Genomic DNA, 24948 nt, shown 5'->3' with positions numbered 1-24948 from the left:
CGTTTTCTCGTCATCAGAGGTCCCCAAACTTTTTTGTCCTGTAGACCACGTGCCGATTTTATCGGTTTTATTGTTTTTTTTTTTTCTTACAAAAGAATCAACTTTAAATGTGTTTTTGAACACAGAACTACTCGTTTCGATAGGATCTGTAGCGGAATTTTTTAAAATAAAAATTCTTTAAATAAAATTCTTAAAATAATTCAGTTTTATAGATACACAAGAAAAAAATAAATGGCAAAATATGCAAATCTGGTAACTTTTTTTACGTAAAATAAATACACTGAAAAATGAATGCATGACGTAAAAGGTACTAAATATCTGTGTTAGGTGGATTATTACATTTAGAAGAAGTCAAATTTCTGGTGATGGCCTGCCGGGATCAAGATTGCATCGGGATCCACTCTCGGACTCCCATTTACATCTCATGCACCTCCATTTTTTTTTCACTCACATGGACTCTTTGCGAGCCACTTTGGGAATCACGAGTAGAGTATCACAGCATCCTTCCATTTTATCTGCCTATTTTTAAGACAGAATGAGGGTATTAAAAGCAAACTTAGAAATCTCCATTGAAGGAGTTACTGAGATATTTGCTAAAAACTTTTTTTGAAATTGTGGGATTTCTAATTATGCTTCACTAACACAATGGAGAATGCTAAGTTTGCAGTGTCAAGTAGTATTATTGAAACGTGTTAGAGGTAGGTAGGTTTTTATGTACAATTTATTTTGGCATCAATAAAGAACTTTCCATTTTTGGTGGAGATTTCTAAATTTGCTTCTAACACCCTCAAATATTGGTCACCTCTCCCTTTTACTAAGAATAAAACCCACACCTTTTTTAACCTGGCAGCCGCACCAAATCCATTACTATATTTATTTTTCTTATATTTCAGACTATCAAAACTATGGAGAAGACTCTCTTAGAACGGGAAAAGAGACTCACCCAACTTACTTCGCAACTCGAAGAGATGAATCGCATACAGGAGATTATTGCAGGTCTTATGGGGAACAAAGGAGCCTCGACAAATAGTTCCAACAATTCTATGAACTGATGGTTAAAATATTATCAAAATGGTCATATAATCAATTTATCCCTTGACTACGATAATCATGCTACAGGTAGCCGTGGACTTACGACTGTTCGACATTACAAATATTCAATCATGGGTAGAATTGTGAATGTCACGCAGTTTGTATGATCACTTTAAGGGGCAATTACAAACACTTTCTCTATAGGCACTTGTCAAGATGGTCATAGATGACCCAGTGGTGCATAGGGAACTGCATTGGTACTCCAATTTTTAGTGTCAGGTGCCAGTCCTCGAGCATGATAGGCGAATGCACAAACCACCATGTTACATACCTCTGCTTGATTTACTTTTTCAGGATTTTCGAACAGTCATCTAAAGCTCTGATTCTATTGGGTGTTAACGTTAGTTGTGTCCATTTTTTTAAATTTAAAAATGAGCACCAAAAGTTTTTTAAAAAGTCATCATCATCATCATTCCCTATCCGCACCTAATGGTGCTTAGGGCACTCCATTGTTGCACCAATCGTGGCATATCTTGATCATTTTTGTTACGTGAAGATAAGATGATAAGTCTTTCGCTTCAAGTACCAGTCCAGGGACTATGAAATATTTCAGTGTGAAAACAACCTTATTAAACAAATATTTCACATTAACCCTGTCGGGAATCGAACCAGAGACCTCTTGCATGGTAGGCAAATGCGCTGACCATTACACCACAAGGCCGACTTAAAAAGTATATGTCATTCGAAACAAAATTTTCTGCTCTAGAAAATATTGTGTTTGCTTTTTTACGTTAAATATATTATTTTATTTGATTGCGAGCTTTCAAAATAGAATGTCAAGTAGATGATAGTGGGCAATTTTGACACCTTCTGTTTGCGTTCAATCGGGGGAATAAAGCTGCCAATGCTGCTCGCGATACTTGCACAGTGTACAGCGAAGACGCTACAAATTATTGACTAATTTGTTGTAAATTTAATGGCAAATTTTTCGTAAAATTATGAAGGAGAATACATTATTGACTAATTTACTTTCAATTTTTTTGTTGTGTCCTCTTTTTCTCTTCATTCGAAAAAAAACACTCAACTTATGTCAACACCCAATATTGTCTGTCAAAATTTGAAGATACAGGGCCATTACCATATATTAGTAATCGCACAGTAGAAATAATTTTTAACTACATCGGTACATAGCATATCTTCTGATTGTAATCGCTCCCAGACAATGATCCATTTCTGTAGAAATAATCTTTATAATTACTACACCAATTATTGTGCCATAATTTAAAAAATAAAATAATGAACTTCCTGTACATACTAATGTTTTTTTTATGTAATCAATTAATTAAACCTTTATAGAAAAAAAAAAATGTTTATTTACTTTAATTAAAAACCTCCCAAATGAATTGGGGGACAAATTTCAGAATTGAGGATATTAGAAGAAAACTTAAAAATCTCCACCAAAAACAGAAAATTAGTTATTGATGCCAAAATCAACTATACATAAAAACCTACCTACCTGAATAATAGCGTAATTCAAAACCATCTCTAAATCTTGCAAAAACAGATTTCAATTATGCTACTTGATACGGCAAACTTATTCTCCATTGAGTTAGTGAAGCATAATTAGAAATCACACAATTTTTTTTTTAGTTTTTGGCAAATATCTCAGTAACTCCTTCAATGGAGATTCCTAAGTTTGCTTCCGATACCCTCAGTTATGGATGTAACTGTCTCAGGAACATTCATATTACATTTTTTTTAGGCATTCCTTTCCTAAAAAGGATGATTTCTGTCAAGGGTTTTAAAAATATAATGAACATAGCATTAGTTGTATGATTGTGTAAAAATGAAAGAAGCCAAAAAAAACCTAAATGTTTACCTAATTTTCTGACAAGAATTTTCCTATATGGTGGATGACTTCAGGATCGACGATGAAGAGGAGAGATGATATGTTGATAGAGTAAGGGTATGTTTTTAAGGAGGAGTATATTGTACATTTGTCTCTTGTTGGACAGCCAAAGAATATTTGATCTGGAGTCTTGTGCTCCAAAACACATTCGCAACATTAATTTACACAATTTGTAACCTACTAATGTTAGAGAACAATCTCTTAAATGGGTTTGTTGAACGGAACCAAGGAGAGTTTGGAATTCTCTCTTAAATACTTTATAGAATACTCCCTTACATTTGGAAGCCAATTCTCACTGGGCATTCCATCGACTTTTTGCCACTTTCTGAATTCGAGGGGACATGTCAGAAATACACTCACGATAGTCGAGAGGACAAGAGCCATATATTGACGTCGCTTTTGCCAGTTCATCTACTATTTCATTACCTCTAATGTTAAATATTACTCGAGAATATGTATATTTTTGCGTCTGCGAGAGATTCTCGTTATGTGATAGAACGATTTTTATGGCATAAAAGAGAAAGAGTCAAAAACAGTACAAAATCTGCTCTAGGGGAATATAAAAGGAAGATTTGAGTATATCATTTTTAAAAATCTACAAAATGACTGAGTTGCAAAGGCCGCCCTGACTCGTGTGTAAATCGTCATACGTATAATGTAAAGCAATGAGGAAATTCAAAAAATGTTTTCTTGCACCCAGTAAAAATTAGAACATTTAATTGTACAGCCAAGTTTTCTAAAAATGTATGAAAAAAAAACTTATTTGAACTTCGTTAAAAGTTCTTTCGATAAAAAGAATGATAGTGTTGTTCAGTTTCCGGGAAGCCAACCCACCAATCAGCAGAACTCACCGACAAGAACTCGTGATATCACGGGTGGAGTATTTATGTTTTTCTGTGCTTAATTGTAAATTGGAATTGTATAAGTATAATTGATTGACATTAGCAGGGAGAGGCTATGATGAATCCTATGGCAAAACAAAGAGAATGGAATTGCAGATGATTGAGATTGGAATTGTAGTGTAGAATTCAAAATTGGTGTAGCCGAATAATTATTGACTTATTTCAGTTGAAATAAAGAGCTGGCAGTATGTCCAAATTATTTTTTAAAAATATGTGTGCATTCGTATTTTATTAATTAACAACAAAATATTACAGAGCAAATAATAAAAAGAAAACTATTTTAGGCAAGCAGCCCCTGGGTGAACTTATATCTGCTTTCATGGCCCCCGTAGTGTTATATCCGACTCACGTACGGAGGGTTCGATTCCCAGAGAGATTACAAAAAATAACATGTAATTTTTCTCTTCCTGAATGTTCTGCGCTGTATTTGGGTCTCTCGGCCAGTGTCGTCCCAAAAAAGAATCTTAAATATCATCCATGCGATTTTTAAAATTGGTTAATCTAGTAGAAGAGATGACCATGTTTTGGCAAGTTATTCCAGTCTGCTGAATAGAATGATATTTTTCTCGGGGTTGAGGAAAAATGGGGATGATAGAGCTTCCAGTGATGACCATATAAACATGTGCCTATATATGTGACTATACATTAATTTAATATGTATCATATTATTGATAAATGTTGATACGCGATATAAAGTTATTTACTTGATCAATGTAGTTCTTAGGATGTTATGAGCTAACATAATAAAGCAATATCTGTTAAGTGATTTTTCTATTTTAAAAGTATCATTAATTTCTCATCAAGATTACATCACTTTGTTTCAATAAAATAAACTTAAATATGTGTTCAAAATAAAATTACATATTTTTCCTTTTTGTCATCTAACAAGTACTAAATAAATAGTCCAGATCTTGTCTTGATGTCCCTTATGCTTGTCAATGCTTCTTTTCTTTTTTTAAAAATATTTTTAACTATTCTTTTATAGTAATATTTAAACCCTATCAATTGTATAAATGGAAAATGTCCGTTAATAAATAAATAAATAGAAAAGTTAGAAAGAGGAACTGCAATTCTTGGTAACAAAGGTCTACGATGTATGCAAGAGAAGCGATTTGCTGATGAATGTCGATAAATCGAATGTGATGGTTTTTGAAAGAAATGAAAGTATGACTAAATGTGAAATCACTGTGAATGGAGTTATACTGAAACAAGTAGAGGAATTTGTGTATCTGGGAAGTATGTTCACTAGGGATGGAATGACTGAGAAAGATATTGAAAGGAGGGTGAGTGCCGGGAACAGAGTAAACGGTGCACTTATATAGACCTTGGCAAATAAATGTTTGTCACAAGAGGCAAAATTGGCAGTTCACAACGGAGTCCTGATCCCGTCCCTGATGTATGGACTTGGAAAAACAGGGATGAAAGTAGGCTGAATGCTGTCAAAATGCGACCTCTCAGGCGAATGTGTGGTAAAACTATGTACGATAGATGCACAAATGTTGAGATCCGTACATTATGTAAGGCTGAGACAAGCATTATCAACAAAATCAAGAAAGGAGCTCTGCGCTGGTTTGGACATGTAGAACAAATGGACAGCGAAAGAACGGCTAAGAATATTTACAATGCGAATGTTGATGGATGGAGGAAGACCGAGAAAGACATGGCATGACCAAATCCAACAAATACTTAAAGACGGACATGTCAAAAGCCGGAATAATCGGCGTGCGTGCATGAGAAGATGTATGAATGTAGAGGAAGCGAGATATGTATGCAAAGATAGTGTTGTGGCGTTCTATCCTCTCTGCCTACCCTTACGGGGAAACGGCGTGATGATTTGTTGTTGTTGTTTTTAAAAAAACACTGTCATCAGAAGGTACATTGTTTTATAAACCTCCTCCATAATTTGAACAATGTTACTCAACAGATATTGGCGGCGCACCACCGATAAATAAATCATGATGCCTTTTTTTGTTTCATTATAAATTATTTGGTAAGAGGCAAAACTTATCACAATGTTCACTCAGTTACACTAAGTAAAGAAGCATCTAATTCTGATATTTTACTTAGATTCACTGACTGTTTTAATTTTTCTTTTTCTCTTACCTTCTGTTCGTTTTTCATATTGATTTTTTTCATGACTAATTTTTCGACACAACACAATTCTCTATACAAATCTAAAGTGGTGATTTCTGCTATCGAAGCGCATTCTCTCAGCAGCCAAGAGAAACTAGCGGGAAAATCTGTGTCGAGTCTGTTATCAAAGGATTCAATATTGAACTTGCTGACGAAACTCGGATAATGCCTTATCCAGTACTTTTCGTAGCAAGAGTGGAGATCTAGCGATGTGTAGTTGCTTTTTTTTCTTTTGAACCCGGCGTCCTTATTCAATTTGGGTCCCGCATTGCATCCCCTTTTCAAATCTTTCAAAGTGATGGTATTTACTTCTAATTTGTCACCTTTGAAGTTCATAGACTTGAAAACATTTGACATTTGAACAGTCTTCATCTCGCAATCCCATTTTGGCACATCACAGTCGATTATTTCAACTTTTTTTTTGAGATCCTGTTTGAAATTGTCTTTCTTTTCTCGCATCGAATATATTTTTAATTTCCCATCTACCGTCAAGTCGACATTAGAATTAAAATGATGTATGTAAAGTTGATAGCCATTTGATTTGAGCATCTTTTGAAGAGGTTTTGGGTTTATGAGAAAAGACAAGTTATACTGCGAAAAGTCTTCTTCCAGAATATCTCTATTGACTATTAAATCGGAATACGGAGTATCTAAATATTGCCAGTTTAAGAGCTCTTCAATGTAAGACAAATTGGGTGTTAATGTGCAAGTGAAACATGGGAACTGCATCTCGACAAAATCGGAATTATCTTCAACATTTTGCAAAAGGGATTTGATGATTGAACTCTTGGGATCTTTTACAACACCGTCGGTTGGAGTTTTTTGCGTTTTATTTCGATGATGTAAGAATAAATCAGGTTTGTCCGAATCACTCGGGTCTAATTTCATTCTAGTCGGATAGTGACACTGTCTTAAACTAACTTTACGGTACTCTATATATTTTATCCAGTCTCGCCAAACGAATAATCTCCTGAAATTAACTTCGACCGAACTCGATTTAAGAGTACGATTAAGACTCAATATATCGTTAATCCGTTCGACACTGGAAGAGATATTATTTTCTGACACTCCGTCTAAACCGAAGAGCATTTTAAAAGCGATAATAATGTAAGAAAGTGCAACAGCCTCGTAGTTAGGAAAATCTGTACACTCGTGGGCGTAGTAATTGTCTAACTTAGTTGAAAACATCACTATTTTTATTATAAACCCATACAACTCTCGGGGAAGCTGTAACTCTTCAATAAAGCGTTTAATCAGCCCTTGAATGTCAGGACTTTTGATTCCTTTTAGTTTCAGAACCTTGCAAAAGCTGTGTGCTGTTTTTAATATAGATCTATGAGAAAATGGCGTAGAGCTTAAGCGAAGTCTATCCGAGGGATTCAAGTGCATATCTTCGGGGAAGAAATGTTTATAAGTTCCGAAAGTCAAATGTCCTTCGCGACACCACCTTAACATGTCTCCGAGCTGAATTTCATCGTTGTTGATTCGTAAACCCAAAAAAACAAAGACGTAGAGGTTGAAAATTGACGTCACATTTTTCCTATTGTGACTTTTAACTTTGATTTTATTAAAACATTTACAATGGCTGCTGCAAAAACCTTCTTTTGTATGTTTTTCAAACTCTTCGGCAGTGAGACGCTTTTTCAAGATATTTTTTGTTGCCGTGTTAAACTCTATGGTAGTTGGCTTTTCACCTTCTTGAATTTTAATATTCTCTAAAGTCTGCGAAGCAAGGGGCACTGTAGATGTCTGTGTGTTCAAGTATTCGTCGTGTTGCTGTTTGAGATAAGCCTTCTGGAATAAAAGTAAGACATAAATTAAGAAATATACAACATATCATAATGCCATTAAACTTTAATAAACAAATTTAACTCTTAAATGAATACATGCAATGGAATGCGCACAATGCAAAAATTATAAAAATAGAGTACATGTTCGTTAGAATTGTTTTTTTTTATTAGGTATCACTATAATATTTTAGAGATTCAGATTTTTTAAATTGCTAATTTTCCTTGTTCTATGAAATATGAGGATTGCTTCCACTGTGGACGTTAAAAAATTCAACGGGCTTTATGACTGACAAATACCTTCGAGTATTCGGGTATTGTCTGCCTCGTGGTACAGTAGTCAGGGCATTTTCCTACCATGAAAGAGGCTTCAGGTTAAATTCGCGGCATGGTCGACTTAAATATTTATTTTAAAAGGTGTTTCTTACACTAGAACATATATGGGCAACTATTTATTTTATTTAACACTTTATATACAATATATATATATATATATACATAAAAGGGCAGGCATATTGCCTTAAGGCAATTTCTTCCTACCTGCCCAAACCGTTCAGTTTGAGAAAATTACAAATACATGGATATATTGAAACTTACAATTTTATATAAAAATTAAAAACAAAGATTAACAAAATAAAACTATACTATGAAGAGAGGAGAGGGGATGGGAAGGAAAGAAGAAGGATAAAGGAACTATTGGCCCGCCGAGCTATTTTGTCCGGCCCTCAATTTTCTAATCTTTTTTTTGAAGGAATAACCGGCTAAGCCTCTATTTAGAGGCTTGTCAACAGGTGGGATAGAGGGGATATGGAAGGAGGTAATGAAAAATAGACCACAACACCCAGACCAATTGAGAAAAAATCTTTCTCGCATCTTTTTTCTCGCAAATGGCGGGAATCGAACCCGCAATGCCAGTTTCACAGTTGGCTGTCTAAAATATATCTCTCTTTCAAAAAAATAGCGACAATCATTATCATAATACTAGAAATAAAAACAAATTGGTAATCCCGAAATTGAAGCTGAGTAAGGTAAGCGCATTGCTTGTACAATGTCCTAATTATGACGGACAATGTCCTAATTACGACGGACAATGTCCTAATTATGACGGACAATAATTTAACAATTTTCATAAAAAGCGTACTTCAAAAAAAGGCCTATTATGGACTTAATGAGAACATGGAAGATAGCAGTATATGGAACTAAAAGAATTATTTTATTTGTGTTGGTTTATTTAATTATTTTTGGAATGTGTAGTCATTTATTGAAACCTGACTATCTCTTTGTGTTGTTTTGTTTATTTATTTATATATTGACTTTCAATAAGCTTATAAATTATACCTATATTGAAGAAAAAATAAACTAACAACAAAACCAACTGCGCTACGGCACTTGTCAAAACAATATCATCTCTGCAAAGTAATAGAGAAAGAAACTAATAGTTTCAGGGAGAGATTAAATAATGGAGATGACACGGACGCATCACATATAATTCTTATGGAAGATGAAGAAAATAAGAAAAATCATTTGTCTTTTTGACAGCACACATACATATGAACAGTTTTTTTCGAGGATGAAACACACTAAATCAAAAATTCAAACAAGGATAACTGATGCAAATCTTACAATAAAATAAATAAAACAACTTTGTTTTTAACCACTAATTTTTATTTTGCACCGACCGGTTTTAAAGCAAATGAATTTTTTCTGAATTTGCAAATCATCTGATAGAAAATAATCATAACTTCAATAAAGACACTGGATTAAAAGTACTTCATGTTGAAAATAAAATATTAAAATTAGGCAACTTAGAAATCTTAGAAATTGAAAAAGCGATTTATAATAAGAAAACAATAATTAATAACCAAATAAACAATATTTCTTTTAGTCTTCTCCTGTCTAACTTCGAAAATAATGATATCAAATTACCACCGGTGTAAGGAAAAAACGACTTGATTTATTGGGTCTCTGTGTAGTATTTAGTGAACATGATAAAAATATTTTAAAAAGGAAATCAATTCATTAGTTACCCTGGTGGAAAATAAAAATTAGTGGTTAAAAACAAAGTTGTTTTATTTATTTTATTATGATGAATAAACACAAAGTTAGTGCTTCAAATATAAACTTTATACAAATCTTACAAATTCTAAGCGATTATCATTAAGCAATACTAACGCTAATTGTTGTTTCCTATTGATCCGCGTGAACGGAGAATAAAATCGAGGTAAATAAAAAAATGTGTAAATTATTGTCTCAAACTAAATTCAAAGTAGGTGCAGTGTAATTGATCATTTTGTTTAAGTGTCTAATTTTGAAATTTTACTCAATAGTGACATGCAATTGACGCATGAAGAATAAAGTCCTTACACCAATAAATTACGATGCAGAAAGTTTATAAATTTGAAAATAGAAATATTATTTGAAGATATAAACATAATATAAAAAGATGATAGTTTAAACAGTTGTCATAAAAGTGTGAAACAGTTTTGCCGCGAAGTAAATGACAGTTAAAATTCTGTGGTGCCATACTAAAAGAAGTGATACCATATAAATAAAATAACCCAATATAAAGGGAAAAACCATTGTATGCATTTTATGCAAATTCAAATTTTTATTTTAATGTTTTTAAGGTTGTTTAAGTACCCAGATAAAATTATTTAAACATATTCTTTTCTAATTCAATAAAAAATAACACATTGTAGTAGTGCTTGAAAAAATACAAAATGTTTTTAATAAAATCATTGGTAAATATAGATAATCCCCAATTATGACAGTTCGTACATTTTTTCTGCAGTATATTTACTATAGTCTAGTACAATAATAATACTTTTATGTAATTTCATTTGATGACACAAAACATAGTGATGTCGCATAGCCCGTGACTATCAGTTTGAATATTAACAAGTTATAACTTGACGCCGGCTCGAGTAATTTGGTAATCAAAACAATAGGAAGAGGTGAAATAGTTGCAATCGTAGTAAGTTTGTAGTTTATTTCATCCATTTATAAGTTTTTTCTTAAAATCGGAATGAAAAATAACAGATGTAATTTTTATGTGACACTGCCGATTTTTTTATGCTACCCACGTATTCACTAAAGTCTATAATACGTTGTTGAACCACTATTGATTTATCTGTGACCCACTGTACCCGACCTAGAGTACACAGTAGACTATTGCCCATTTTTTTTATAAAACCATTGTAAGTCTTTATATTGTTGCAATGCAATGCAGTCCGAAAATACGATAATTAAACTACAATGATAACAAATTTTATCTTTCGCGTCTGAACCATTACCAAATTACAGCCCTCCAAAAAAAGGGTGATCCATTGTCAGCACCCGGACCCTATACATATTTTCAAATATTATATTGTGTTTTGTGAGAGTTTTTTAATAATAGCTGAACCAAAGATTTCTTAAACAGGTTGATTTGATAGAAACTTACTTTGCTTCTAATAGCCTTACGTCTATTAGCGATATATTCTCCCTCTTCTTCGGTGGGTTTTGCAACTCTTTTCCTTTTTTTCCGCATTCCATAGAGTAACTGGAGATCTCTGAAATGTTGAAAAATATTTGTAGCGATTACGTCTGCGTCTGGACACATATAGAATACAGTTCCGTGCGTGAAAAGGACGACTGTTTTTGACTCGATGGAAACTCTCAGGCGGAAATCCTGAAAAGGGAAATAAAGTGAAGAAAAGTCCGCCTTGTAGTAAAGTGGTTGGCGCGTTTGCCTACCATGCTTGAGGTCCCGGATTCGATTCCTGGAAGGGAGGATCTGAAATATTGGTTTCCAAGGTCCAGCCAACTTTTCTACTTCCAATTCTATCTTCACTTTCGTACATTAAGGTTGGTATAAGAATTCCAATGTGAATTTTAGTGATGTTCCGTAGCTGTATCCAGTGGTACATAAGGCACTGCATAGGTACACTTATTGCGGCATATTTGGATCATTTTTGTTAAATGGAATATAAGATTATCAGTCTTACACTTTAAGTGCAAGTATGAGAACAGTGAAATATTGCAGTGTAGAACCACCTATAAACCAATATTTTACACTTATCTCCACTCAATTTCTTTTTTCAGGATTTTTATCCGAGAGTAGCCATCGAGATGAAAAGATTTGTCAGGGGTACTGGCTCTATTTTACACGCAGAAGAGATCTAATTCCTTCTTCTGGGCAATGCATTGGTACACCGATCGCAGCGTATCTTGATCATTTTTGTCACACAAAGGAAAGATGATCAGTCTTACGCTTCAGGTGCTAGTCCAGGGACTATGAAATATTCTAGTGTTAAACACCATTTTAAATCAATATTTCAAACCAACCATGGCAGGAATCGAACCTTGCATGGCAGAATCTAACTCAGTAAAATAATAATAATAATAATAACAACAACAAACGCGGTTTCCAAGGCATATGGACTTTAAATTTAATTGGAGAAAGAAAACTAAATAGCAGAGATACCTAGAAGAATTGAACTAGGCTAGAAATGAAGAAATCAGATGCCGGACAAAAGTCGCAGACATAGCAGACCGTATCGCTAAATTAAAATGGCAATGGGCAGGTCATGTCGCGAGACAGGGAAACGAGAGATGGAAACCCAGAGTTTTAAAATGGATACCGTGGGAAAAACAAAGACCGGTAGGGCGACCCCAAAAAAGATGGGTAGATGATGTGATCCCAGTAGCGGGAAAAAATGATTGGTCGAGAAAAGCACACAATAGAAAAGAATGGAAAATAGCAGAAGAGGCCGCAGTGGAGAGATGGCTAAGAAAGAAGAAGAATCATAAAATTTAGGCCTGTTAAGCAAAACCTGACATCACGTAATTAAAAAAAAATAATTATTTATTTATTATACAGGGTTTTCTTCATCAGTATGGGCAAGAAGACATATAAGCATATTTAAAAAAAATATTTAGAACAAAGAAAATTTAAAAAATAAAATATTTAAAAAACAAATCGTTGATTACCTCTGCAGTGGTGAAGCGAGGGGGGCGCGATCGCGCAGTTGACGGTGTATCAGACTTCCCTCTCTCCCCGCCTCGTTTTTCCCCTGCAGAAGTAAGCAACCATTTGTTTTTTTTAAATATTTTATTTTTTAAGAATTTAGTCGCTCTAAAAAAATATTTTAATGTGCCAATATGTCTTCTCGCTCATACTGATCATCTGTATATACGGCCTAAGCCAACTACAACACTTGCATGAAGAAACATATTTATTTATTTATAAACACCCAGACAATATTATAATATTTAGTTACGAAGAACATAAAGCATTATATAAATTGACATAAAATAGAATAAAACAAAAAGAAAATAATGGGAAAATTGTATTTGGTAGCTATACTGTATACTAAATTTTTTTATCTGATTAAACTGAAAAGCAGAAAAAAATTGTAAAGATAAATAGAAATTAAAAAAAAGGAGAATTGGGGGGAGGGCCGTTCAATGGAAAGGATAGCTAATTTAATAGCAGCAGAAGTGGTGTGGAGCAAGTCAAACAGCTCAGCATAATTATTAGCTGTTTTGTGGATGCTCACCAGGGAAGAGGAGAATGGTGGGTGAAGTTTGTCGTATTGTACTCACACTGGAACATGTGTCGGAGTCTGGTGGTCCTTGTGGATACACGAACGAAAAGAACATAAAACTATGAAGCAAAGATAAACAAAGGCAAAAAAATAATGGCATACAATATGCAGTAAAACCCCTGTTTTACGTTTTTCAAGGGAGCAACAAAAAAAGTGTAAAACTGAGGAAAACTTTAAAGTGAGGAAATGAAAAGTGTATGGAAAATATGAAATTTAATTAAAATATAATTATTGTACAAGACTATACTAAATATGCTACAGAAAAATTGTGAGAACTGTCATGATTGGGGATTATTCATATTTACCAATAATTTCATTAATAATATTTTGTATTTTTTCAAGCAATATTACAATGTGTTATTTATTATGAATAAAAAAAAAATACATGTTTAAATAATTGTAACTAGGTACTTAACCTTAAAAACACGAAAATAAAATTTTGAATTTGCATAAGATGCATACAACGATTTTTTCCCTAAATATTGGGAAATTTTATTTATATGGTATCACTTTTTTAAGTATGGCACTACAAAATTTCAACTGTCAGCATCGCGGCAAAACTGTTTTACACTTTTATGATAACTGTTTAAACTATCTCCTATTCACATTATGTTTATAACATGACTTTTTGATTTGTTTTAACTATGTATTTTTTCTTTTATATTTTTATTACATCTTTTACTTTATTTTTTAATATGTTGTTTTTTTTTCTCTTTCTACTCGGTATTTTGCTAAGTTTTTTTTTCTTTCTTTAAATATGCTTTTTCAAGACAACATACATTCTTTTTTTTATTATGACTTTAAATATGTTTCTTACTATGTATTCTGTTTTTATTTCGCATTTTACTGAGTTTCAAAATATTTTTATAGACATATTTATATATTTTAATGGTTTTTACTATGTTTTCACTGCATTTATTACTTTGTTTTTATTTATTTTTTTTGCTACGTTTTTTTACTACATTTTTACTATGTTTTTCCTACATTCTTATTATGTTTTTACTACATTTTTACTATGTTTTAACTACAATTTTACTATGTTTTTATTACATTTTACTATGTTTTTACTACATTTTTTACCATGTTTTTACTCCATTTATTACTTTGTTTTTCACTTTGTCCTGTATCTTTATAACTGTTTCTATAAATTGATTACTCTTTTTTATATTTTTTTTACTATCTTAGGGCCGGTTGCATCGACAAAAGTTAAGTTAAAGTCAGGGCTAAAGTCAAATAAAAGTTACTTTTATGTCAAAATGCATTGCATCAAAAAAAGTGAACTAAATATTAACAAAAAAGTTACTTTTATTTGACCGGCTGCCAGGGGACCGTTTAAAGTTAAATGCGATCTGCCATCTGTCAAAAAAGCGTCGTGAGTGTTGAAATCTATTGATCGATCTGAGAAAAGTTGCACAAAATGTCCATTTTATCTGATTTTTCGTCTTCCGATGACGAATTTATCATGTATTCTAAACCGAAAACAAAAACTGTTCAAACCACAAACGGACCATTTTTTTGTGGGAAGAGTCCGACTTTATCGCAAGATTTCGAATGTCAAAAAAGTGATGAACTAATAATTATTTGAATTTTTAATTGTTAATTATTTTTCAAAACACGGGACTTGATCATCAGCGGCGTGGTGTAAAATAAATCTAAATCATCACTGTATTGAAATGCTGTTTATTTATTTTTAAATAGAGCTAGATTGAGCTCAGCTAACTCTTTCTGGGCATTTAAGGCTGCCATAGTTGCCTGAAAAATTACCTTTTTTGCTCTAATTCTAGAGTAAAAAGTTCCTCATTTTGTTTTAGCTTTTGCTCTTTTAATTTTTTATCTAGTTCAAAAAGGACGATGTCCATTTTGTTCTTTTCTTCTCCGAATGCGCAGTGTTGCTTCGCCCTTTTGCACACACTGAAAATTGGAACGAAATTTAAACGTTTGTGGCCAAAGACGCGTCGCGGGGCATGTGTATTGCTACATGTAAATAAACAAGTATGTGCTTGCGTAAAAATCCCAACAATTTTTAGGGTGAGACTTGAACCTTTACAGTGGCAACATTCTTAACTTTAACTTAACTAAAATAATGTTGATGCAACGGAATTTTTCAGTTACCAGATTTTGAGCCTTAACTAAGTTTAAATATTTAACTTTAAACTAAATTTATACCAACTTTGATGCAACCGGCCCTTAGAACGGGGTAAATAACCCTAGTTAGACAGTCAAAGCAACTTTACATAAATTATAATTTTGTGTATGTAATATAATGATAGTAAATAAATAAATAATATAAAATCAGGGAACGTAAAAGCGAGGTTTTACTGTATTTATAAAAACTATAAACATATAAGACTTTGAGATATATCAAGTCTTGTATTTCTATTATGTGACATACAAGAGTTAAACATTTCACAGTATATCACTTGTGCTGGACTCCAAAACATACCTGGCATTGAATCCCATTGTCACCTTAGGTGCCATAGTAACTTTAGAAAAGAAAGCTACTTTATTATAGCGAAGCCAGCGACTCCATAATCTTAATACGATACTCGCAAGCCCAGCACGTGCTCCACACATGTTTATCTCTTCTACTAGACCTATTAGGATCATGTTATGAGCATGCCATGTACTCCACATGTTAGAAACTATAAAAAAAAACCAGTATATTGTTTTTAAAATATTGACAAAGAGTGGGTTAGAATGTTTAATATACCTATGTTGAAGTGTTAGTGCCTGTCGGTGAACCAAGTAAACACACGCATCTGAATGATTTACATTTATTTATTTATTTTAAAGAAACAAACAGTCGACAATGATATAATAACATTGAAAAAAAATACAGCTTAAAGACAGACCAGCAAAGTTTCTAAATAAAAATCATACATATTATTAAATTGTGTTACAACAAAAGGATGTGTTTATGTGTATTTGTATGAGAGTAAGTGTAGATGTGTGTTTATGTGTATTAGTGTGGGAGTAAGTGTTCAGGAGTGTGCATCATTAAATAGTAAGTGGGATCGTATCGCAGCCAGAAATAACAAGTCTTAATTTATTTTTAAATAAATTAAGGGGTATGCAAAATATATCAATAGATGAAAAAAAACATTATAGTTAGAGCAAGAACAATACAGGAAAGAGTGTTGTGCATAGTTAGTGCTACTGACTGGCAGATGGAATAAATACTTATTTCTTGTCACGCGAAAGGGGACATTAAGATTAATTTTGGTGAGTAGGTTAAAAGAGTCTACTTTATTATTTAATAATTTATGTAAATAGCATAATTCAGATACAGTGCGTCTATTTTCAAGGGTAAAAAATCCATTTTGTTTGGCAGATTGGCTGTAAGTACAAAGCGTTTTATTGTTTTTATAATCTAGGTATTTAAAAAATTTTCGTTGAACATTTTCAATCCTTTCTATGTTTGTTATGTATTGTGGGCTCCACACAACGGATGCAAACTCCAAATTACAAAACAAAACATTTATTTATTATACAGAATGTTAAAATATTTATTTATGAACTTACACTTTTCTTTATCTGTTTTTTCTTTAGTCAACTTTTTAGTCTGCATCTTGATTCCGGTAAAGTTTTCCTGGGAGAACTCCATAATGGGGCGTGACTCGGCAGTTCTTGTTCCGCACTCAGCGCAATACAGATAGCCAGCCCTGACCACGGCTTTGCTGAGCCCACACACTGGGCAACTCTCCTGTACGTCAACAAACTCACCTTCCTCCATCGTTGCAGCTGCGGAAAAGAAACACGATGCATTATTTTGGTTTTGTAAAATGAACGTAGAAATCTAAATTGACTTAAAATGTAAGTTTTTATGTTCCTTAGGGATAGTATATTGCGCCGTGAAAAGAAAAAAAATGATGTGGATCCTCCTACATGTGCCAGTGCTGAATCAAAATGAAAACATTGGAAACAGACATTTTCAAATTTTCTGGGCAAAATCAAGCAGAAGATAACAAGTTTCAACTTCCATGCAACTGTATATTTACGAAACTTTCCCTTAAAATTAGTTTTTTTTTTTTTTTTTAATTTATTTGGAAGTTCAACAAAAATACATAAAATTCATATATTTTTAAGTAAGCATAACTAACGTTCTTTATATATATTCTCAATTATAGAACTCCACCATATTTCATAAATTATATAAAATAAGAGTGTAAAATCAATTTAAGTAATAATAAATATTAAGTTTAGTGAAAGATAAGAATAAAGATTGAGTTAAAGAAATTAAATTGAGTTAAAGAAATTAAATTGAGTTAAAGAAATAAAATTGAGTTAAACATAAGAAACTACATTTTTTTTTTAAGAAAAGAAAAGAGAAATTAAAAACATATAAGATATGATAAAATAGACTAAAATTAATTTACATACACAAAAAATAAGGATTAGGCATTTGATTTCAGATACACAGTAATGTTTTTTTTATAATCATTTGCTCTATCATGATAAATGTCAATGTTAACTTTTTTTTCCATTTTGTTGAGTCTTAACATACTTGCAAGAGGGTTAAAATGTGCCATATTGTTTGTAAAAATTGGAACGTACAATGACACATTTTGAACACAAAACACTGAATCAACATTATTGTGAATTATATTATACAAGTACATCATATCTATAATTTGTCTCCTAGTTTCTAACTTTTCAATTTTAAAATACTCCAAGCGCTCTTCATAACATTGAAGTATTCTGCCCATGTTACACTTAAACGACAAAGAACGAAGAAATTTTTTCTGTACAGTTTCAATTATATTTTTATAAATCACATAATGAGGTGACCAAACAATACTTCCAAATTCCAACTTGCTACGTACAAGAGAATTATACAAACAAATTATTGATGCTGCATTTTTAAATGGCTTGGATATTCTGTGTTTGAAGCCCAGCATTTGTAAAGATTTCTCTTTAACAATGTTGAAATGATTGGAAAAAGTTAAACGTGAGTCAAATGTGATTCCAAGATCTCGGATTGGCAATTGATCAAGTACCTCCTGTATCTTTATTTTTTAACTTAACTTCTGACTGTAGACCAGTGACTACAAAATCAAGATATCAGACAGAGAAAGACAAAATATTCATTGCAACTGAGATAAGTAAACTACTTGAAGAAGGTGTAATTGGGCCAAATAATTCACCTTGCATTTGTTGTAAAAGGAGCAAATCATAAGCCCAGAATAGTTGCCGATTACTCTTAGACAATAAAACAAATTTACCTTGCTTGATGCTTACCCTCTCCCTAAAATTTAAGGAATTCACGAGTTTCTAAATAGAAAATATACAGTACTGTTGACCTTTAAAGTACTTATTATCAAGTACTTATCAAGGAATCTGAAAAACATACAGCTTTCGGGGCTGATGGGAAGCTTTTATCACTTTCTGCGTGTTCCCTTGGACATGACAAATGGTGTGTTGTGTTTTCAACAAATAATTGACAAAATAATTCGAGATAAATGCTTGGAGGACACACTTCCATATTTGGATGATATAACAGTATGTGGAAAAACTCAAATTGAGCATGACTCTAATTTAGAGAAACTTATGTCTATGACAAAGAAATTTAAGTTAACATGTTTGGTGCTTCGGACACGACTCCCGTGTCCGTGCAAACATTGTATTCCCGCATCGGTCACGGGAGGCGTGTCATGTAGGTGCTTTCAGGGTTCCCAACCAAATATTCTACAGCGTGTCTACAATTGCTGTTTTATAGTCTGTAGTTTAGCACTGTAAAAAAACTGTCACTGTTAGTAAGTACTTATTACCGTGCATTAGGCCATTGTTCGCGATATATTGAACGCAGTGAACGCGTAAGCATTGAATGAAGAAAAATGTGTATTCTCTACCAAATCTGTTCAATTATTGGGATATACTATTGGAAACAATATGATAAAACCAGATTCTGATGAACTACTATGGTTTTCTAGAAGTCTTTCTTATTTCACTACAATAATATAATTCAATTTTCTATCTACAAATTAGAATTAAATCTTTTGTGATGTATATCATTATTATTCTGTATATTTGATTATCATCATCATCATAAGCTCGACAGCCCTGGGTGGGCCTTGGCTTAATTCAGGAGTCTCCTCTACTCTTGCCGGTCTGCTGCCCCTTTTCTACAGTTCCTTACTTCCAACATTGTCATATCTGCGCTGATGCAGTCCATCCATCGCATTTTGGGCCTTCCTGGTCTTCGTTGTCCTTGTGGCAGAGAGAGTTAGGCGTTTTATGGGGTTTTAGCTGTCCATTCTAATTATATGGCCAGCCCACCTCAAGCGTCCCACCTTGATGGAGTTGATTACATCTGACGCTCGGTAGATATTGTATAGCTCCCTATTGTAGCGACAATGCCAATGGTTGTTTTCTCTCACAGGGCCATAGATAACTCTGAGGATTCTTCTTTGGAAAGCTGCAATGGTTCCCTCAATATTCTTTGTCATAACCCAGGTTTCAGAGGCATGTGTCGGGATTGGTGTTTAGTCAGAATTTTGTACAGTATTATTTTAGTGTTTTTTCATACTAGTATATTTGATTTTGTTTATAACTAAATTTGTATAATTTATATTTTAATATTTATTTCTGATTATATTTTTAAGTTATCTTCTTTTGAATTTTATCATTTATACTTAGTTTTTCTTGATTGTTATTCTATTGCATAACATGTTTTTATAATTTTATTAATTCTACGGTGTATTTTTTATTGTTAATTATTATGGCTTAACACGGGCACAGCCTAAAAAGCCTCAATGAGTACACGAATATGTAAACGAGCGTAATTTTTAATGAATAAATAAATGTCATCACCATCAGCCATTTTGAAAAATAAAAACAATATTTAAAAAGTAAGGGATGGAATGATATTTTTCAGTAAGCTTAAATGAAATATATTGTAGTGTATTAAATAACAGGAATTTGAAACATATATTAAATTGTGTCAAAATGTCTATCAACAGCTTTGTGAACCGATTATGCTAAATCTGACGAACTTTTTTATTAAAATTGTTTGGTGATCGTCGCATGAATGGAGATGACCATGTAAGCCACATTTGAACTAGCTACGGTCACGATATTACATGTAACATAATATTATACATATGACAGAAAATTAAAAAACATAACCCCAAAGTCATCTATGTTAGTTCGCAGTGGTTAAGCTGTATTTATAGATATGTTTTGACCAAATTTGAAAACAGATTTTTTGCTGATACATCGTCATCACAAAAATTATAATACAACACAGTAAACACTGAATAAGTAATATTTAAAAAAAATGTTTCATACTCACGTGTTTACGGCCGGCTTGGTGGGACTTTGGAGGCCGTTGATATATATATGGATGTAATAAAATAACACGTTCAGTTGATAATACGCTTGATTACAAATTTTATCTTCTTGTATTTGTTTTTGCCATTATTACAATCAAATAACAGCTTTAAATAATATTTAAATTTAACGCCTGACAGAATGACAGTTGCGAGACCACAGATTAATCCACAGACTACGGTTATCTTCACAGATTAATTGATTAATAGTACAAGTAGTTATCTTTAGACATATCTTTAGTCTGTGCTTTAGACCACAGACTATAGATATTTTATTTAGACAGGAAACTCTAGAACAATATCTTAGTTTGAGTTTTCATTTGTTCTTTGGGGTTTATTTTTTGTTTCTCATATTAAAATATTTATGCAGTGTATTTTTATTGTGTACGCGCTGTAACGTAAAACTGATAAAATCATTCCCACGCACGGGCCATGCCATGTGGGTTTTTTCTTATTATTTTATTCTGTTTTATGTTAGGTTTGTATGCTATGTATATAATTATATACTTGTGGGAGGTATGGTGAGCGGCGATAGCGGGGGGGGTCCGCTGTAATTCGCCTCGCTGTCGCTTCTTGCTGAGCTGCCTGCGGGTGCGATACCCCACCGTTGTCACACCATAATGTAAAACTTGCATCTTGGTACGGGTTTACCTTCATAGATGGATGGAAAAAAAGGAATTATATAAACAACATTGTAATCTTAGGGATTTTATACAAATATTATCTAATATAAATACGCATTCTATCAATATTATTTTGAATATGTAAAAGTGATTTTTTGTCTCAACGCCCAATAAATATTATTATTATTAATTTAAGAAAAAAAAATAATTAAAAAACTGTCATCAAGCGGAGGCGATACGGTTGGCTGGGCCACATACTGCGGATGCCTCCTGGACCTCGATTACAAATGGAAGTTAACATTTAACGAGGAAAACAAAAAACAAACTGACACGAGCGTTGACTTAGAGATTACACAAGCGTTGACTCATGACTGCGATAACTTAAGCATGTACATTATCGTCCGTTGTGATCGCTCAAATGCTTAGCATTTTTTTAAGCACGTCGATAGTTATTTGTGATTGAGCTACAGTGCCCCGATTACAATGGGAAGTTAACATTTATCTTCAATTCTACGTTCAAAGTAAAATTAAGTTTTCTGTATGAGAGGCAGAATATGCATACAATTTTTTCTTTTAAACATGTTCATTTATAGATTACTGACGAAAACACTTTAAATGTTCATGCAAATATACTCATTTTTGAAATTAAGAAGGATTTTTGCTGGTTCGATATTTATACACAAATTAATATCTAACTGTATAGATGCCCATGATATCCTTGCTCAGATAAACCTTAATGTACCTTGCTGTAACTTGCGTATCAATCCTGTCTTTGCTGTGGGAAATTAAAAAACTAACATCGGATTATTTTCCCCTCTGCCAAGGATCCACAGAACAATGAACGAAATCTTACTTAACGGTTTTGTCGATGTGTTCCTACAGCAAGGGCAGACATTTAAGAAGCAAGCGGTGTTGTCTCTCCTGACTCGCTTTGTCACACTTGCCATTTCCGCCTAGATTGTGCTATAAACATACCTTTTGTTGATTTTACACTTTGTTAATTTAAGTGGATTCTAAGAATGTTTAGATTAAGTACTACACATTAATGCCAATCTATTAGGGCTTACTTAAGCCCGTTGAAAGGTTTTTAAAAAAAGAAAAAAAAGATAACTCTGTAAACTTCCCATTGTAATCGGGGCCCTGAGAGCCTTATCACGCTTTCCTACTAGTGAACGTGACTCAGTATAATATATTTTACATAACAATTTTATCTTGGAACTTGGAACATACTTAGAAGCCAAAATCCATCAGTACAACAAACTAATAAAAACAACGTTTTTTACATTTTACTTTGAAGATGTTACCTAACTAAAACTAATTTCCCATTCGTATAAAGAAGTACCTATATATTAAAGGTGCCTATGTAATTAAAACTAAAAAATCTTCACTCGACAAATACTTATGCCTAATTCGTGACAAAACCATTAAATAAAAACGTACACGTAAAATTGAAAACGCAAATATAAGGTGAGATGTCCATGTATTGAAATATCAAGTTTATTGTTGAAGATTCTTTTTTAAAAAAATCATATGCACTTACCTAATATAAGTGTTTTAAGGATTACCTTTTTTTTTTATTAAAAAAAGAGAAATATTTCCGTTTTTATGATTTCCCCAAATATTTCATTTTGAGAGCCATTTTCAACGAATTGTAAATAACTCACTATTAGAAAACGGGGTATAGTGGGATTTAAACCACGGACCTTTGAGCTGTGAGACCGAGAAACTAGCCACGGAATTACAACCCGATCCTTGTATGTGTCCGGGTGGATAAAAAATACAGTCATGTGTGTGAAATAGAATCATAATCTTGGACGAATATTTTTGACTCGATGGCTGCTCTCAGGTAAAAATCCTTAAAAAGAGAATCGAGTGTAGAAACGTCTGTCTCGTAGTATAAGTGTGGAACGTTTGACTAACATGCTAGAGTGCCCGGGTTCGAGTCCTGGGAGAATTGACATGAAATATTTGTTTTCTAAAATGGTTTTACGTTGAAGAGTTTCATTGTTCCTAGACTGGCACAAGCGTAAGACTGATCACCTTAAATCCATGTAACAGGTAATCGAGATATGCTGAATTTACTTTAGAAGTGCCCTATGTATCGTCGGGTTTGGATAAGGGTTTGATATTGATGATTTTCTTTATTATTTGTATGCAACAGAGACGGAAAACATTTTTGAGAAAGGATTACCTAGACTTCTATATTACATTCTCTCAAATTTTCTTCATCTCTGTTGTAATATGTTAATATGAACAGCTCCCCAGGGAGTTGATATTGTTGATTTAAAACATAGGTAGAATAGTGAATTAACATAATACATAAAGTGGCTACCTAAACCAGCCAATGAAAGGTCATAAGCTTTGTAAATGCCTAGACTTCCATATTCCCTTCTCGAAAATATTTTCTTTCTCTGTTGCAACAAATTTTAATAAAAATGTATTTTATATTGAAAGCATTGGCCTCTCCTGGAACGCCTACCTAAGGCAAATATTTTTACCCGAGTAATTTAGCTCTTTGAAAAGATTTGAAAATAATGTAAGGTCATTATCCTTTGAACTGCGCAATAATTTATAGCCTTTTTATTTTATTTCAATACCATATTTATTTCGCGTCCAGGAGGATGCAAAATATAGTTCTGTAAGTGTGTCATAGAGGCAGAACCCTGTAGTTCAATCAGAAATAACTATCGACGTGATAACAATTTCTCACCTCGGTTGTTTATCGTATTCGCCATCACAATGGAACATCCGTGAACACCTAATGTTAAATGTCAAAATATTTACGTTTCGCGACGTGTGATCCTGCTGCGCAATCACAAATTTGAATTTCACCGATGTAAATTTGGAAAATATTCCAAAACTGCTATTTTTATTTATTAATTATTTTTCATGCTATTTATTGCATTTAGCCAGCGGTAGGCAAGCCAAATGTTAAGAAAAGCAGTCGCCATAGTAATTGTAATTGAATTTTCACTTTTTTGTATTAGATCATCAGTGGCGTTACAGCCCATTGTGGGCCCTGGCCTCCTCCAGAATTTGCCTCTATTCGTCCCTGCATCCCGCAGCTCTTCTCCAGTTCGTCAGGCTAATCGCTCTAATGTCACTTTCCACATTATCCAGCCATCTTAATTTTGGTCTGCCTCTGCTTCCGGAGTGGTATAAGGAGTCTTTTTTGGGGTGCGGTTATCATTCATTCTGTGCACACGGCCCAACCATTGTAATCTTATTTTTTTTATTATTTTGATGAATTAGTCAATGTATCATACAGTGCCTCTAATTCATGATTAAACCGTCTCCTCCACACTCCGTTTTGATTGACATAACCAAATATCTTCTTTAATATTTTTCTTTCGAATACTAATACCATATTTTCATCTCTCTTGGTCGTAACCCAGCATTTGGCACCATATGCAATCACCGGTTTGATGAGAGTTTTGTAAATAATGGTCTGAGTTTTTCTAGTGAGTAATTTGGATCCCATATGTTTAAACAGTTATATTTTGTATTAGATACTTCTTACTATTTTCCAAATACAATATATTGTATTATTTTTTACGTATAGTAAACTGTATTTATTTACGAGAAAAACAAAAATCAAACCGACACGGGCGTTGACTTAGAGATTACACACGCGTTGACTTGTGAC

General features: G+C 33.0%; 2 protein-coding genes across 7 annotated transcripts in view; one reads left to right on the top strand and one right to left on the bottom strand.

Annotated features, from left to right (window-relative positions):
- LOC148274144 (uncharacterized) overlaps window positions 1–7517 on the top strand; it is a 33932-nt gene extending 26415 nt beyond the window's left edge. For both annotated transcript variants that reach the window (XM_088237560.1, XM_088237559.1), the window contains exon 20: window positions 894–7517. In XM_088237560.1, coding sequence (XP_088093686.1) covers window positions 894–1052 — 159 coding nt within the window. In that variant the 3' untranslated portion in view covers window positions 1053–7517. The remainder of the gene's footprint in view (window positions 1–893) is intronic.
- TAF1B (TATA box-binding protein-associated factor RNA polymerase I subunit B) lies at window positions 5710–20892 on the bottom strand. 5 transcript variants are annotated; one of them, XM_088237565.1, is made up of 6 exons: window positions 20643–20859; window positions 16874–17092; window positions 15795–15993; window positions 12735–12817; window positions 11206–11314; window positions 5710–7770 (listed from the first exon to the last, which is right to left on the bottom strand). In XM_088237565.1, exons 3-5 carry the CDS (start codon window positions 15799–15801, stop codon window positions 11231–11233), a joined length of 174 nt encoding a protein of 57 aa, XP_088093691.1. In that variant the 5' UTR covers window positions 15802–15993; window positions 16874–17092; window positions 20643–20859; the 3' UTR covers window positions 5710–7770; window positions 11206–11230. The 5 variants fall into 5 exon arrangements, with proteins under 5 accessions (XP_088093691.1, XP_088093687.1, XP_088093690.1 ...); XM_088237561.1 differs by lacking the exon at window positions 12735–12817 and having other exon boundaries at window positions 20643–20892; XM_088237564.1 differs by lacking the exon at window positions 15795–15993 and having other exon boundaries at window positions 20643–20880.
- Between the last annotated feature and the right edge of the window lie 4056 nt (window positions 20893–24948).

Source organism: Micrasema longulum, unplaced genomic scaffold (genome assembly GCF_059751315.1).
Source record: "Micrasema longulum isolate JH-2025_06_02 unplaced genomic scaffold, ASM5975131v1 h1tg001739l, whole genome shotgun sequence".
Taxonomy (NCBI): Eukaryota; Metazoa; Arthropoda; class Insecta; order Trichoptera; family Brachycentridae; genus Micrasema; species Micrasema longulum.
The sequence above is the reverse complement of the archived record's forward strand: the minus strand, read 5'-3'. Positions and strand labels throughout refer to the sequence as shown.

Excerpts from the sequence above, each read along its gene's own strand:
- TAF1B (XM_088237561.1), bottom strand. The coding sequence starts at position 17,084 with ATGGAGGAAGGTGAGTTTGTTGACGTACAGGAGAGTTGCCCAGTGTGT. Across the intron at positions 11,315-15,794 it reads ACAATGGGATTCAATGCCAG|AGATCTCCAGTTACTCTATG; the intron begins GTATGTTTTGGA and ends TCAACATTTCAG. Across the intron at positions 7,771-11,205 it reads GTAAGGCTATTAGAAGCAAA|AAGGCTTATCTCAAACAGCA; the intron begins GTAAGTTTCTAT and ends CTTTTATTCCAG.